A 15329-nucleotide genomic window follows, 5' to 3' on the forward strand; every position below is an offset into this window, starting at 1 on the left:
GAGGAGAGCATGCGCCGTCCCCGCCTCTCTGGACTACGGCTCCCAGCGGCCCCGGCCGGCGCGGCGGGCGGCAAGGCACGCCGGGAGTGGTAGTCCAGAGAGGGTGGAGGGCGCGCTCCCCGCCGGGCGCCTTGCCTTCAGCAGCTGGGGCTGAGCGAGGGTCCCATACGGGGCAGCTGGAAGCTGATTTCCCAAGAATTCCCCATGGCTATTCAATAATAATAATAATAATAATAATAATAATAATAATAATAATAATAATAATAATAATAATAATAATAATAATAATTTATGATTTCTGTCCCGCCTCTGGGCAGCTGCCAACACAAATTATTATTATTATTATTATTATTATTATTATTATTATTATTATTATTTTCTACCCTGCCTATCTGGGTGGGTTTCCCCAGCCACTCTGGGCGGCTTCCAACAAAAGATTAAAAATATATTAAAACATCAGTCATTAAAAAATTCCCTTCAGATGTCTTCTAAATAATAATAATAATAATATTTTAGATGCAGCCCTTCAGGCGAGGATCGCAGGTTGGTATGCAGTATGGAAACACAAAATGCAAAGCACCATCGCGCAAAGCAAGAACACACAAGACCAGCCCCTCCCTAGACACGCACAGTTGAAAAGGCCCAAGGCCCAGGAGAAGAGTTTTTGCCTGGCGCCTGAAGGCAGGTAAAGAAATGGCAGGTTAGTTGATCGCATTTTAAATTACGTTTATTGCATGTGAAAAAGCAACAAATTAGATCTTTAAAAAAGAAAAGAAAAAAGCATCCCAAAGCTAGGGACATCATCACCCAGAGCTGCTCTTTGGCATTTTTTGGCCCCCATGGCAGAGGAGGCTTTGCACCCACGTTTATTTATTTATACATACATACATACATACATACATACCCTGCCCATCTGGCTGGGTTGGGCAGCTTCCAACACACATAATCATCATCATCAAACATTAATAGTAACGATCGGATCCTATATTAAAAGTCAATAACTTTAAAATAAACAACTTATACCAAATAAAGCAGTATGCAATAATACAATAGAATCCAATAGTAAACACTAAAATTAAACGTCAGCAAGTAATAATTAAACAGTTTACACTTATCAATTACAATCATTACTCATCTAAATTGATAAAAATAGGAGCAAATCACAATACAGTACATAAAATACCACAAATCATACAAAACAATGTAAAATGATTAAATTCCCTGCCAGCTGGAAATGCATCTGATGTTTCCGGGGAAGTCCACGAAAGGTTCTGTCACATAAAATCTGTGGGAACCTGAGGCACCACAAGACTTGGGTGCTTTCTCTGCAGCAGACAAGCACACACACCCTTCTCTCGACATTCTTGCCGCCTGCTGCGTTTGCCCCCCACCTCCTAACAGAGGAAGGGGACACAACTCATCCTCCCGTGCCCCCCCCTGCCTGGCCCTGGCAGGAGACTTGCCTGACCCGCTGGGCTCCACCTGTTTCCTCCAAACCCCAAATGTGATCTTCTGGCTGATGAATGATGCCATGAACTGGTTGGATGCAGAGGAATGATGGCAGGAACCAGCTGGGGAACCATCCAGGGAAGAAGGCTCAGAGCCCAGGGACTGGTGGGGGGACAACATGACTGGTAAGAGGGAGGAGACCTGGAAGAGGAGGTGTCAGAAGCAGAAGAGGTGACAGGGTTTAGCGAGCTGGGAAAGTCTGTGGCAGAGAGAAGAAGTCCAGAATCAGAGGCAGAAGCTGAAACAGGAGAGGAGGGAGGCCAAGAGGCAGAGATGAGTCCACCTGGTGAAGAGGCACAGGGGTCTCCCTCTCCTGCTGCAACTCCTGCTGGTCTCCCAGAACCAGGAGAGGCATGAAGAGGGCGGAAGAGAAGTTAGCTTCACACAGGCATAGTCTCAGATTGCTTGGGGGAAACCCTGGAGAGGAGGAGACATAGTCAGATGTGGGGAGGTGGGGGCCTTTAGTATCAGCAAGTGATCCATGAGGGGCCAGACCTATTGGAGAGGAGTCACTGCGGTCATTGGGCTTGACACTCCTAAGCAGATCCAGTTTTTGCTCGGTGTGATGCTCCTGCCAAATGAGGACCAGGTCTGGTCTGGGAAGTTCTCATTAAGAGTAGCAGCTCAAGAGGGCCCAGGGAGGGTGTGGGGAGGATCGCCAGCCCCACCCTTTATCCCTCAATTGCCAGGCTAAAGAAACTAGAATAATTACAGGCGATGGTATGGGGAGGTGGAATCCCCAACTGCAGAGTCCCCCAGAAGAGAAATTCCCATCTGAGATCCTCAGGGAAGTCTGGGAGGACAATGCCTGTGTGGTCAGAAAAACAAGGAACTGCAATGCACAGTCAGCAAAAATGGACTCTGGTGGATTTTTAATTAATTCTTTCACTGCGATGTATTCTCCTGTCTGCTTAAGAGGCAGTCAGAGCAGCACTGGACAGATTGAGGAAGGGATCCTTCCCTCCTGGGTTCTGCCCTGAAGCAGAGCTCCGCTGCCTCCACAAAAATACATCTCTCTGCACCCGAAGCAGCAGGGAGCGCAGAGTCCGTGCCTGCCAGTTGGGTGAGAAGGCAGGAGCATCCCTCAGGATGAGGCCAGGGTGGCTTTCTGCGCAGCGCAGAGATGGGGTGATCTGGAAAAGGGGGGAAACCACCAAAGAGGAATTCAAACAAATAGCCAGCACGTGTAGACACAAAGTCAGAAAAGCTAAAGCACAGAATGAACTCAGGCTTGCTAGAGAGGTTAAAAGCAACAAAAAAGGCTTTTATGGGTATGTTCGTAGCAAAAGGAAGAACAAAGAAACTGTGGGGTCACTCAGAGGAGAAGATGGTGAAATGCAAACAGGGGACACAGAAAGGGCTGAACTCCTCAATGCCTTCTTTGCCTCAGTCTTCTCCGATAAAGAAAACAATGCCCGACCTGAAGAATTTGGAGCAAATGATTCAGCAAAGGAAACACAGCCCAGAATAACTAAGGAGATAGTACAAGAATATTTGGCTAGTTTAGATGTATTCAAGTCTCCAGGGCCAGATGAACTGCATCCAAGAGTATTAAAAGAACTGGCAGATGTGATCTCAGAACCACTGGCAGTCATCTTTGAGAATTCCTGGAGAACAGGCGAAGTCCCGGCAGACTGGAGGAGGGCAAATGTTGTCCCTATTTTCAAAAAGGGGAAAAGAGAGGACCCAAATAATTACCGCCCAGTCAGTCTGACATCAATACCAGGGAAGATTCTGGAGCAGATCATTAAGCAAACAGTCTGTGAGCACCTAGAAAGGAATGCTGTGATCACCAATAGTCAGCATGGATTTCTGAAAAATAAGTCATGTCAGACTAACCTGATCTCGTTTTTTGACAGAATTACAAGCCTGGTAGATGAAGGGAACGCAGTGGATGTAGCCTACCTTGATTTCAGCAAGGCATTTGACAAGGTGCCCCATGATATTCTTGTAAAGAAGCTGGTAAAATGCGGTCTTGACTATGCTACCACTCAGTGGATTTGTAACTGGCTGACTGACCGAACCCAAAGGGTACTCATCAATGGTTCCTCTTCATCCTGGAGAAGAGTGACTAGTGGGGTGCCACAGGGTTCTGTCTTGGGCCCGGTCTTATTCAACATCTTTATCAACGACTTGGATGATGGACTCAAGGGCATCCTGATCAAATTTGCAGATGACACCAAACTGGGAGGGGTGGCTAACACCCCAGAGGACAGGATCACACTTCAAAACGACCTTGACAGATTAGAGAACTGGGCAAAAACAAACAAGATGAATTTTAACAGGGAGAAATGTAAAGTATTGCACTTGGGCAAAAAAAATGAGAGGCACAAATACAAGATGGGTGACACCTGGCTTGAGAGCAGTACATGTGAAAAGGATCTAGGAGTCTTGGTTGACCACAAACTTGACATGAGCCAACAGTGTGACGCGGCAGCTAAAAAAGCCAATGCAATTCTGGGCTGCATCAATAGGAGTATAGCATCTAGATCAAGGGAAGTAATAGTGCCACTGTATTCTGCTCTGGTCAGACCACACCTGGAGTACTGTGTCCAGTTCTGGGCACCACAATTCAAGAGGGACACTGACAAACTGGAACGTGTCCAGAGGAGGGCAACCAAAATGGTCAAAGGCCTGGAAACGATGCCTTATGAGGAACGGCTAAGGGAGCTGGGCATGTTTAGCCTGCAGAAGAGGAGGTTAAGGGGTGATATGATAGCCATGTTCAAATATATAAAAGGATGTCACATAGAGGAGGGAGAAAGGTTGTTTTCTGCTGCTCCAGAGAAGTGGACACGGAGCAATGGATCCAAACTACAAGAAAGAAGATTCCACCTAAACATTAGGAAGAACTTCCTGACAGTAAGAGCTGTTCGACAGTGGAATTTGCTGCCAAGGAGTGTGGTGGAGTCTCCTTCTTTAGAGGTCTTTAAGCAGAGGCTTGACAACCATATGTCAGGAGTGCTCTGATGGTGTTTCCTGCTTGGCAGGGGGTTGGACTCGATGGCCCTTGTGGTCTCTTCCAACTCTATGATTCTATGATTCTATGAGAGCCCAGGCTCCTCCTCCGCCTATCAGCCTGGCCACCCCCTGCAAGTTGGAGGATAAGGCAGGCTGTGTCTCTGAGGAGATAGCTGAGGGGAGGGGACTTTGGGGGCAGCTCCCTCCTTCAGGCCTCCAGCGACTCTGGCTCTTTCTGCCGGCCAAAGAGTCCAATTCTTCACTGGGAAGGAAATCAGCAACAGTATGGATGGGGATGAGGACTCCTAAAGTGGCTGCCCTAGAAGGGGAAAGGGAAGGGCCCTTCCTTGCCCCCAGGCCTGCTGCCTAAAGGGGTTGTGCAGAGGGGGATCAGGGGGCTTGGAGGACAAGAAACACTCAGGCATTTCTGTGCTCTTGGGGGGGGGGGGACTTTCCAACCTACGCTTCAAGCTCAGGCTTGTGAGATTCCCTCTCGGCCGCGCAAAAATAAACAAGGAGCTCTTAATCACTTGCACACTTGCAGCACCCATCCCTAGGTGTGCATTGAGACTGGCAAACCAAGGGGAGTTGTGGTGGTTGTTTGTGATTTAGGACTCCGAATGAATAAATAAATACATATATCTTTTTAAAAAATATTTATATTTGATTTAAAAAAATATATAAACACACAACAAACATCAATTCAACATCCAAATATTGAGATCACTCTGAATCTCTTGACTTCCCTCCATCCCTTCCATGGGTCCTAGTAAAAATAAATACAATCTGCATATCAATATTTATGCAAATATTTTCTTTCTGATTTATCCACAGTTTGTGTTACTTTACAAGTGTAATTAAAATCCTTCCAGTGTTTTAACCTGCTTGCAGTGGTCTCATATATAAATTATAAACTTTCCCCATTCTTTTAAAAAGTTATTGTATTCTTGCTTTCTGAGCTTTCCATTTAATTTTGCCATTTTGGCATGGAGAGTTCTGAGGATGCACTCACAGGCCTCTTCGGCAATTGGCAGCAGGGAAGCAGGCCCCCAGGTGCCCTTAATGAGCCCGGTTGGTCCCAGAAGCCCATGAGTTTGAGAGTGGGCACAGACATGTGGATCCTCGCAGCTGGAAAGGCAGCTTTGGAGAGGGCCTTTCTGGAACAGAATATGGCGGATAAAGGGTTAAGCACCCCCCTCCTGCTTCTCTGCTCAGAATTGCAGCTCCCCCTTCCCCAGGAGGCCTGCTTTTCTGAACAACATCTGGCAATAAATCCATGAAATATTAAGTTCCCTTCTGGCATTGGCCAACCCAGGAGGAGCCGCCCAGGACCTCGGACACAGCGACTCATGAGGACTCTCCTGGAAGAGGATGTCAGGGGAAATGGCATGGAAGGCTGTGGAGAGGCGTCAAAGGGAGGTCGCCCTCACCCTGCCCTTCTCTCAGCAAAGACCTGAGGCAGCAGGACAGCCAGGCAGTGACCAGGGCAAAGTGAAGAAGTGAAGAAGCAGCCTGCCTCAGGCGGAAGAATCCCACGGGGCCTGCCTGCTGCCACACTGCCAGGGTCCTGCGGCTGTGGCGGCTGCTTCCAGGGAGACCTCGCCAAAAGTCACTGCACAACCAAGCCTGCAACACCTTCCCCTTTTTGCCTCAGGTGGTGAAATGGGGTGGGCTGTCCCTGACGCTGACTCTTCCAGAATCAGACCTGAACCCAGACTTGAATGGATGGAGAAAATAAGTTTCAGCCAAGAGTGTCTGGAGCTGGCCAGTGCCCGGCTCCCTCTTCACCTGAGATTCAGGATAGAGAAACTCTTCTTCACACAGTGCATGGGCACCAACTCCTAGGGTTTGAGGGCTCTTGGACCCCTTAAAAAAATATTTTGAGGGGCCACCCACCCCCAGTTGATGAGTATTGCCGTTGGCATTGCCCCTGTGTGAAAGAACCCAGAACACTACTGCTGCCTGGCCCTCCCTCCCACTCTTCCTCCCCCTGGGGCAGAGACCGAACGGGAATGTGCCTGTGTAAACATGCTCACCTGGTCCCCAGCAGCAACCTCCCCTCTTGCTGCCCCCATTGCAGCTCTGTTGCCAGGCCTGGCATGTGTCCATGGTATGTGTGTGCCACTTCTGGGAGTGGCCACCAAGACCATATAACATCGGTCCTGAAAGACCTGCATTGGCTCCCAGTACATTTCCGAGCACAATTCAAAGTGTTGGTGCTGACCTTGAAAGCCCTAAACGGCCCCATCCTGTATACCTGAAGGAGCATCTCCAACCCCATCGCCCAGCCCAGACGCTGAGGTCCAGCTCTGAGGGCCTTCTGGTGGTTCCCTCCCTGCGAGAAGCAAAGCTACAGGGAACCAGGCAGAGGGCCTCCTCGGTGGTGACACCCGCCCTGTGGAACGCCCTCCCATCAGATGTCAAGGAAATGAACAACTATCTGACTTTTAGCAGACTTCTGAAGGCAGCCCTGTTTAGGGAAGTTTTTAATGTTTGATGTTTTATTGTGTTTTAAATATTCTGTTGGGAGCTGCCCAGTGGCTGGGGAAACCCAGTCAGATGGGTGGGGTAATAATAATAATAATAATAATAATAATAATAATAATAATAATGATAATAACAACAACAACTACTACTATTAGAGAGCCCACATGATGATGATGATGATGATGACGACAACAACAATTTATTTATACCCCGCCCATCTGGCTGGGCTTCCCCAGCCACACTGGGTGGCTTCCCACAAAATATTAAAATACCGTAATACATCAAACATCAAAAGCTTCCCTAAACAGGGCTGCCTTCAGATGTCTTCTAAAAGTCTGGTAGTTGTTCTTCTCTTTGACATCTGGTGGGAGGGCGTTCCACAGGGCGGGCGCCACCACCGAGAAGGCCCTCTGCCTGGTTCCCTGTAACTTGGCTTCTCGCAGGCAGGGAACCGCCAGAAGGCCCTTGGAGCTGGACAAGGGCTCAAGACACAGCAGGGCAGGGCAGGAGGTGCCAGAGGTCCTTTTGGTTCTGGCTAGAGCTGCCTGACGTTCCCAGGTCACCTGTTGCTGGGCTCTCTGTGTCCTTCCAGGACTGTGGTACAAAAGATGAAACTTTCCTCAAGCACTATAGTCCTATTGCAAAACTGCCTCCCCATCTCAACTTTAAAGAACAACAACCCCAGAACCACTCACTTAATGTACTGTGCAGTTAGGTCCTCAGAATGTTTAATTCCAAAGAGATTTTTATGCTCTTTTTCCTTTTTGCTATATTGTATTTATTTTGTTCATGAATATCTCCCAAGGATCTCTAAGTGCTCTCCACGGTCCTCCTCCTCTCCGCCATTTAATCCCCCCCCCCAACCCTGCGAGCAGAGCTAGGCTGAGAACCTCCTGGCACCGCGTGGGGGGATGGGAGGGGGAGCAGGGGGAGATCGGGATCTACTGAGTGATTCGCGGCAGATCTCTGATAGGTCTTTGTTTGTTTCATAACATTGATATACCGCTTGGTTGTAGAAAACAAAACCAGCGCTTTTTGTGGTCCCGAATTGTTTAGCAAGAGCTGTCCAATTAAGGCTCTGGGAACAAATGAAGGCCGGTCTTGGTGGGGAGGGAGACCCAGGAATTGCTGCCTGCGCGTGAGAAAGAGGAGCTCCTTTCTGGGACTGAAGACACATCCTCGGCCTCGGCGTGTGTCTCCTGGTTGCCTTTCAAGGATCTGTCGACCCCTTTTTCTGAGTAGGAGGGAAAAGCCACGTACAGTGGTACCTCAGGTTAAGCACTTAATTCCTTCCGGAGGTCCGTACTTAACCTGAAACTGTTCTTAACCTGAGATACCACTTTAGCTAATGGGGCCTCCTGCTGCTGCCGCCGGAGCACGATTTCTGTTCTCATCCTGAAGCAAAGTTCTTAACTTGAAGCACTATTTCTGGGTTAGCGGAGTGTGTAACCTGAAGCGTATGTAACCTGAGGTACCACTGTACTGCAGTTCTCTCCAGCTTGATCTAAAGCGGAAAAACACCTTTTCCTGCCCGGCTGAACTTAGCAATATGCGCTTTACGCATCAGCCTGACGCCAGTTCGTCTCCTGCGCGGTCCTCATGCCACCGACTGGGGCGACTCGAGAGTTTTTTTAGACGGGTACCGTCAATCCCCTGCGTGTTTGATTTTGGGATGGGGACCTGCGAGGCCATGAAATCGGGGGTGGGGTGGGGGGCGGTCGGATTTATATGCCGCCGGCCTCTCCCGCGTCGCGAAAAGACTCGAGGCATCCTCCCGGGTTCTTTGGTCGTCTGAACTTTGGCAGCGCCAGAAGTCCCGTGTCCTCTCCCCACTTGCCACGTGCCCCGGCAGAAGGCTCCCTCGGTCCAAGTGGGATGGCTTTAAACAAGGAGCCGAGAAATTCAGGGAGGAAGAGAGGGCTAAGGGTGGAGGCATAAAGGCTTCTGAAGGGCAGCCGCTGTTTGTGCTCGGATGCCGCTTGCGCGTTTCCTGCAAGAGGCACCTGCGTGTCCACCGTGAAAACAGGAGGCTGCACGGATCCAGCCGTTTCTTCAGCAGAGACGGCTCTTCCCCCGTAGTACCGGCTCTTTCGGCCGCCAAGGCGGGAGCTGAGCTCTGTCCGCCGTCGCCGAGGCCCCTCCTTGCGCCATTAGTGGGCTTGGCTGCCCCGCCGCGCAGCCGACCTCTCCGGCAGTCCCGGGGCGATAAGATAAGCGGGGGGCGGGCCGAGGAGGGCAGCGCGGGCCGCTATAAAAGCGGCGGCCTCTGCAGGACTCCCAGCTCCGCCGCCTCCTGGGACTTACAGAGCAACTCGACCTCCTGCCTGCTGCCAAGATGGGGCTGACTGCTGAAGAGTGCAAGCTGATCAAGAGCTGCTGGGCCAAACTGGCCCCCGAGCACGAGGATCTGGGCGGCGAAGCGCTGACCAGGTAGGCTCGAGGGGGCGGCCAAGGGAGAGAAGCCCCGCCTGGTTCCTCCCGCCCCGTCCCTTTCCCTGACGGCCCCCTTCCCTCCCCGCAGGCTTTTCCAGGTCTACATGCAGTCCAAGATCTACTTCCCGCACTACGACCTGTGCCCCGGCTCCAACGACATCCACCACCAAGGCCAGAAGATCGTCAAAGCCCTCGACAGCGCCATCAAGAACATCGACAACATCCGCAGCTGCCTGTCCGACCTCAGCGACCTGCACGCCTACAACCTCCGCGTGGACCCCGTCAACTTCAAGGCAAGCGCGCCGACGGGGCGGGCGAGGGCCAGGGGGGGGCGCGCCTTGGGTCTTCCCTCGACCCTCCCCCACCTGACCCCCCGTCTCTCTCTCTCTTTCTCTCCTTTGCAGTTTCTGACCAGGTGCCTCCATGTGACAATCGCTTCCAGCCTCCGCGGAGACTACAACGCCCTGGCTTACATGGCCTTTGACAAGTTCTTCTGCCTGGTGGCCGAGGTGCTGACCGAGAAGTACAGATGAGCCCCCCCCCGCTGCCCGCCCCCTCGCCTCGGAGCTGCCGTTTGCCCCCCGTCTCGGGCACTCCGCCTCCGCTGTGCCACTGAGCAATAAAATGCGTGAACCTCGCTCTGTTGCGCCTCACTTTTCTGGCGTGGGGAGGGGGTCCCATGCGTGGGAGACGCGGGGAGGGGTCTCAGGGGGAGCAGATACCCCAAGGGGGCGAGAAAGCCTCAAGTGAGCATCGCAAGGAAGAGGGTGGGGGAGACCGAGAAGAGACAGCCGCCGCCGCCGCCTCGGCAGTTCTCCCGTCCACTTCCGAGGGAGCGCACGCCACAACCGCCTCCCCAACTCCCCCGTAGCCCCGTCCGTCCCGCAGGCACCTCCGAGAGGGGGGGGAGGGGAGGGGAGGGAAGACGGAGTCGAGTGCCCGCTGAGACCCCTTTCTCCCCACCGCCACCCCACCAAGTCCTCCGCGTTCTTCGCTAAACCAACGCAGCGGAGCCCGGGCAGAAACTCGACGGAGAGGGCTGCGGTCCCCTCACCCTCAGAGGCAGCCTGACCCGGCGGGGAGAGGGCTCTCCCGGGGATCCCGTCGAGGAGCAACATCTGGGGAGGGCGGGGCTGGGGCTGGCATGAAGGAGACCCCTGGCTCCTTGCTCTGCGGCTTCTACGGTTCTGATATCGCAGACTACAGAGGGTGAGGCTTGCCAACTCCTGGCCCTGTTTAAAAGAGCGAAGTCCTCTATGCACATTTTCTGCTTTTTGCTGCCCTGAGGCACCTGGGAATAAGCATCCTTTTATGGGGGGGGGGGGGTTAAGGATTATCGGGTGCTTTCAGAGTGAACACAACGAAGTTATCGCGCGGGGAAGCGCCTGGCCGCTGCCTGTTAAAAGTTGTTTTTAAAAATACGAATAAAATAAGGAAAGAACTAAGAAAGGTCGTCGGGGCGACCGCCGCCTGCTCAAGTGGGGCCCGAAGCCCACACCTGTCCCGGGGCGGAGGCGCCCGCCCTCCCAGCCGTGGGGCCAGGACTCCGCCCCCCAAGTGGGGGAGGGAACGGCCAGCCGCCCTACAGCACCCGTACCCCCCCGCCCCCGCCGGGCCCTTGACACGGAGCAGCATGACTCCCTCGGTGGGCGAGAGGGCCGCCCGTCCTCCCCGCCAGAGCTGCTCCAGACCACTCTGCACATGCTCACGTGCACCCGCCCCACCGCCGTCTAGAAAAACTCTCCCTCTCCGAGGGGGCGGCACTCTGCCCCTGCTCAGAGGCACTCCCGCCTTGGCTCCGCATGGGCCCGCCCGCACGAACGGCCCTCCCCTCCCCTGGGGCTGACGCTTGTGGGGCGGGGAGCTGCGGGGTGCGGGGTGCGCCTGTCTCCGGCTTTTGTGCTTTGACGGGGCCAAGTTCTCACGTCCCAGGGACCCTCACACACGTGTCATCTTTAATGGCGTTATGCAACGTCAAGTTAGACACCCTCCTCTGGAGCTCAGGCGCAAAACACCGAAGGAGAGCAGCACAGGGTACCGAGCCGAGGGGACGCAAAATAACGGTGATGATGATGATTATTTATTGAATTTATATACCGCCCTATACCCAGAGGCCTCAGGGCGGTTCACAGAAAAGATCAACATACAAACCACAATATATATAATCAAAATAAAAACAACCCAATAATACCCTCCCAAAATCAGAATGAATGAATGAAGTTTTTGTAATGTAATTTTCAGTGAGCCTATTGAGAAGATCCGTAAAAAAGCGGCTGTCCCAAAAGGAATTATTGTGAAAATAATATATATTTAGGGGACAGTGGGCTACTCCGCAAGCGGGTTGTGAGGACTATCCGGAGCAGGCATGGGCCCTCCCAGGCAGAGCACAGTTCAAAGACTCTGGAGTGCCGGTGTGGGGGCCGAGAGGAATGGGGGGGGCAGCTGTAATCCTCCCCTGGTCTTGCGCGGGGGGCGCCGCCGGCATCCCAGCAACGGGGACGGGGATGGGCGCCGCTGGACGGCTTCCACGGGCCACGCCAAAGAGGCGAGCCTCGCCCAGGCAGGGACCCCCAGAATGGAGCGACTCCGTCGACCCCCCGAGGATGGAGTGAGGCGCGTAGAGGAGCGGAGAGAGAAGGCAGCTGTCCGTGGGGGCGTCGGCGAGGAAAGACGGATGGAAGAACATCAGGAAAGCCAACAGCGGCCAACCAGATCCCCTTAGGAAACCAGCAGGCAGGATCCGAGCCCAGGAGCGAGGCCAGAGACGAGCCTTCGTGGCTGGTGGCCCTCGATAGGCCCGCTCCTCCTCCTCCTCCTCCTCCTCCTCCTCCTCCTCCTCCTCCTCCTCCTCCTCCTCCATGAATTGATATGATCTTTTTGCCAAGCCGCCCAAGCTGGTGCCCCTCGCCTGCCTCCTGTGGCAGGGAGTTCCATAGTTCAACTCTTGCGCAGCGTGAAGAAGGACTTTCTTTCTGTCCCGAATCTTCCAACATTCGGCTCCCGTTCGAGTTTCGTGAGAGAATCAGGAAAAAACTTTCTCCAGGCCGTGCGTAATATTATAAACTTTCCCCATGTCTCGTTTTATTTGCCTTTTCTCTAAACCAAACAGTCTCAAACACGCAACTTTCCCCCATAGGGGCGTCGCTCCAGCGCCTTGATCATTTTGTGGCCCTTTGCTGAACATTTACCGGCTCTACAAACAATATCCTGCGGTCGCCCCATAGGGTTGAATAATAGCATTATGATATGGGCAGCTTTATTGCCAATAATGATCCTTAGCGCGGAGGTTGCCTTTTCCACAGCTGCCGCGCGCAGAAGGCGCATCTTTATCCGTATCTCCACTAGGACCGCAACGTCGCGATCCTGCCCAGTCTGCCAGTTCAGACTCCATAAACATATGTGACATTAAGACTTTTCCAATCCAAAAGATTGGAAGACGGGACTTGTGAACATCAAAGCAGCAGAAATATGAGAGAATTGGACCCTTCTGAGCTCGAAGCATGGGTACCCCCAACAAAAAATTAAAAATTCGGTAAAATATTTGGACCTTATGATATGTATTGGCATAATTTGGATTAATGAATGAGACATGATTGGATTGTTAAATGGAAATTTAATAAAAATTATTATTATTTTTTAAAAAAGACTTTTCGCCCCCGTGTATTGTAGACACTTGTCTACACTTGTCTACAATGAATTGCCTTTGTCGTTTTGCCGCCCATTCGCTCGGTTTGGAGAGGTCTTTCTGTAGAGATTCACAATCCCCTTTGGTTACAACGACCCTGAACAGTTTAGGGCCTCCAGCAAACGTGGCCACTTCGCCGCTCATCTATAACTCTAGGGTCGTTTGGAAAGCACAGGTCCCGATCCTTGGGGGACTCCACTTTCTACATCTCTCCATTGGCGGCCGGATCCATTTCTCCCTGCTTCCAGAAACTTGGCCAACTCCTGATCCGGAAGAGGACCTCTCTGCTCTTAGAATCATGACATTGATTCAACCCTCTGCGATGCGGGAACCGCAGCGAAAGCCGCTCCTCTTATTCCTTCACTGCTAAGCTTACACGGGAGTAGTTGGTGAGGTACTTTGTCGAAAGGCTCTTGAAAGCCAGCGGACGCTTTGAGATCGGGGCTCTCAGGGCCACCCGGGGCGCGCCTGTTATTCGTTTGCAGAGTCAGGGAGGTAGCCGTGTTGGTCTGACGCAGTACCTCTACAAACGAAATAATTTTTAAAAATAATAATAATCCAGTAGCACCTTAGAGACCAACTAAGTTTGTTCTAGGTATAAGCTTTCGTGTGCATGCACACTTCTTAGTATCTGAAGAAGTGTGCATGCACACGAAAGCTTTTTTAGTTTTTTTATTTCCTTTGCAGAGGTACACTGCCCCTCACCGTGGACGCTCACTTTAGCCACGGAGAGACCTTAGGAGAGAGGAGATCGGGGCCGGCCCCAGGCCGCTGGGGAGCTTCGCGGCTGAGCCCGGCTGCTTTGAAGCGGCTCCTCCAGGTCGCAAAGACGCAGCCGCGTTAGCCTCGCCAGCCTCCGCCCGCCGGGGATGCGGCGGGATCGGAGCGGCGCTCCCGGGCTTGCCTGGAGCCCAGCCAGATGATGGGGGGAGCTGGCGCCCCTCCCTGTAACAGACTGCGGGCGTGGCCCCTATCCCTCCCCTCCAGGAGGCGCCCAGAGGCGGCGCTGATGGGCGGAGAGCCCCAGGCGGGGCGGGGCGCCCCCGATAAAAAGGCCGCGCGCGCTCCGACGGCACCCGAGACTTTGAGCTGCCAAGATGGTGTTGACCGACGACGACAAGAGCCACGTGAAGCACGTTTGGAGCGTGATCCAGGCCCACGCCGGGGACATTGGCGCCGATGCCATCACCAGGTAAGTCCGCCCCGTCGGGCAGGGACCCTCTCCCGGGCAGTGGCGTAGCGTGGGGGGGGTGCAGGGGGGGGCGGCCGCACCGGGAGCAACATCTGGGGGGGGGGCGCTCACACTCGCAGCTCTCTGCCCCTAGGGCAGAGGGGGCGCAAATTACTTGCCTTGCCCCCGGTGCTGACAACCCACGCTACGCCACTGCTCCCGGGGACGAGGCCGCGGGCCGGGCGGGAGTCGGACCCTCGTCTCCCTGCTCCTCTCCGCCTCCTCTCCCCGCAGGATGTTCGCGGCGCACCCCACCACTAAGACCTACTTCGCGCACAAAGACGTGAGCCCCGGCTCCGCCGACATCAAGGGGCACGGCAAGAAGGTCGCGGCGGCCATCGGCGAGGCCGTGGCGCACATCGACAACATCGCCGGCGCCCTCGACAAGCTCAGCGACCTGCACGCCCAGAAACTGCGCGTGGACCCCGTCAACTTCCCGGTGAGTCTCTCTCGCTCCCCGTCGGGGCTCCGGGGCGGGCGGGATCCCTGCTTCGCTCCGTCCGGGGCCCCGTCTAACGCTCCCCCTCCCCGCCTCTCCCGCAGCTGCTGGGCCACTGCTTCCTGGTGTCCATCGCCGCCCACCACCCGGAGCTCCTCAAGGCCAGCACCCTCGTCTCCATGGACAAGTTCCTGGGCCGCGTCGGCATCGTGCTGACCTCCAAGTACCGCTAGGCCCCACGAAGCCCAGGCCCGCCGCAGAGGAGCCGCCTCGACGCCGCCCCGCGACCCCCAAAGCCCACAATAAACCTGCTCTTGACTCTCCCTGATCTCTCGCGCCTTCTTGGGCTGACCTGGGGGCGGGCGGGAGGAAGGGAGAGGGGGCTCTGGCGAGGGAGACCCCGTCCCGCGGGATAGTCCCTACCTTGGCGCTCCTTGAACCCGGGGCACTTGGACCCAGTGGCTTAGCGTGGGGGGTGCAGGGGGGCCCGGCAGCACCGGGCGCAACATCTGGGGGTTAGGGAGCGCAAATTACTTGCCTTGCCCCGGGTGCTGACAACCCACGCTACGCCACTGCTTGGACCG

General features: G+C 53.9%; 2 protein-coding genes and 1 long non-coding RNA gene across 3 annotated transcripts; all 3 read left to right on the forward strand.

The window, feature by feature from the left end:
* Positions 1 to 9226: 9226 nt before the first annotated feature.
* LOC309518931 (hemoglobin subunit alpha-D-like) lies at positions 9227 to 10028 on the forward strand. The gene is made up of 3 exons (XM_082199530.1): positions 9227 to 9387; positions 9479 to 9683; positions 9795 to 10028. Exons 1-3 carry the CDS (start codon positions 9293 to 9295, stop codon positions 9921 to 9923), a joined length of 429 nt encoding a protein of 142 aa, XP_082055656.1. The 5' UTR covers positions 9227 to 9292; the 3' UTR covers positions 9924 to 10028.
* A 2213-nt stretch (positions 10029 to 12241) lies between these two features.
* Positions 12242 to 13022, forward strand: LOC309518936. The gene is made up of 2 exons (XR_014213651.1): positions 12242 to 12436; positions 12527 to 13022. It is a non-coding gene; the product is annotated as an uncharacterized lncRNA (long non-coding RNA).
* A 1086-nt stretch (positions 13023 to 14108) lies between these two features.
* On the forward strand, positions 14109 to 15073 carry LOC309518935 (hemoglobin subunit alpha-A-like). The gene is made up of 3 exons (XM_082199534.1): positions 14109 to 14267; positions 14541 to 14745; positions 14850 to 15073. Exons 1-3 carry the CDS (start codon positions 14173 to 14175, stop codon positions 14976 to 14978), a joined length of 429 nt encoding a protein of 142 aa, XP_082055660.1. The 5' UTR covers positions 14109 to 14172; the 3' UTR covers positions 14979 to 15073.
* The last annotated feature ends 256 nt before the right edge of the window (positions 15074 to 15329 follow it).

Source organism: Podarcis vaucheri (assembly GCF_965113315.1).
Source record: "Podarcis vaucheri genome assembly, chromosome: 14".
In the NCBI taxonomy this organism is placed as follows: Eukaryota; Metazoa; Chordata; class Lepidosauria; order Squamata; family Lacertidae; genus Podarcis; species Podarcis vaucheri.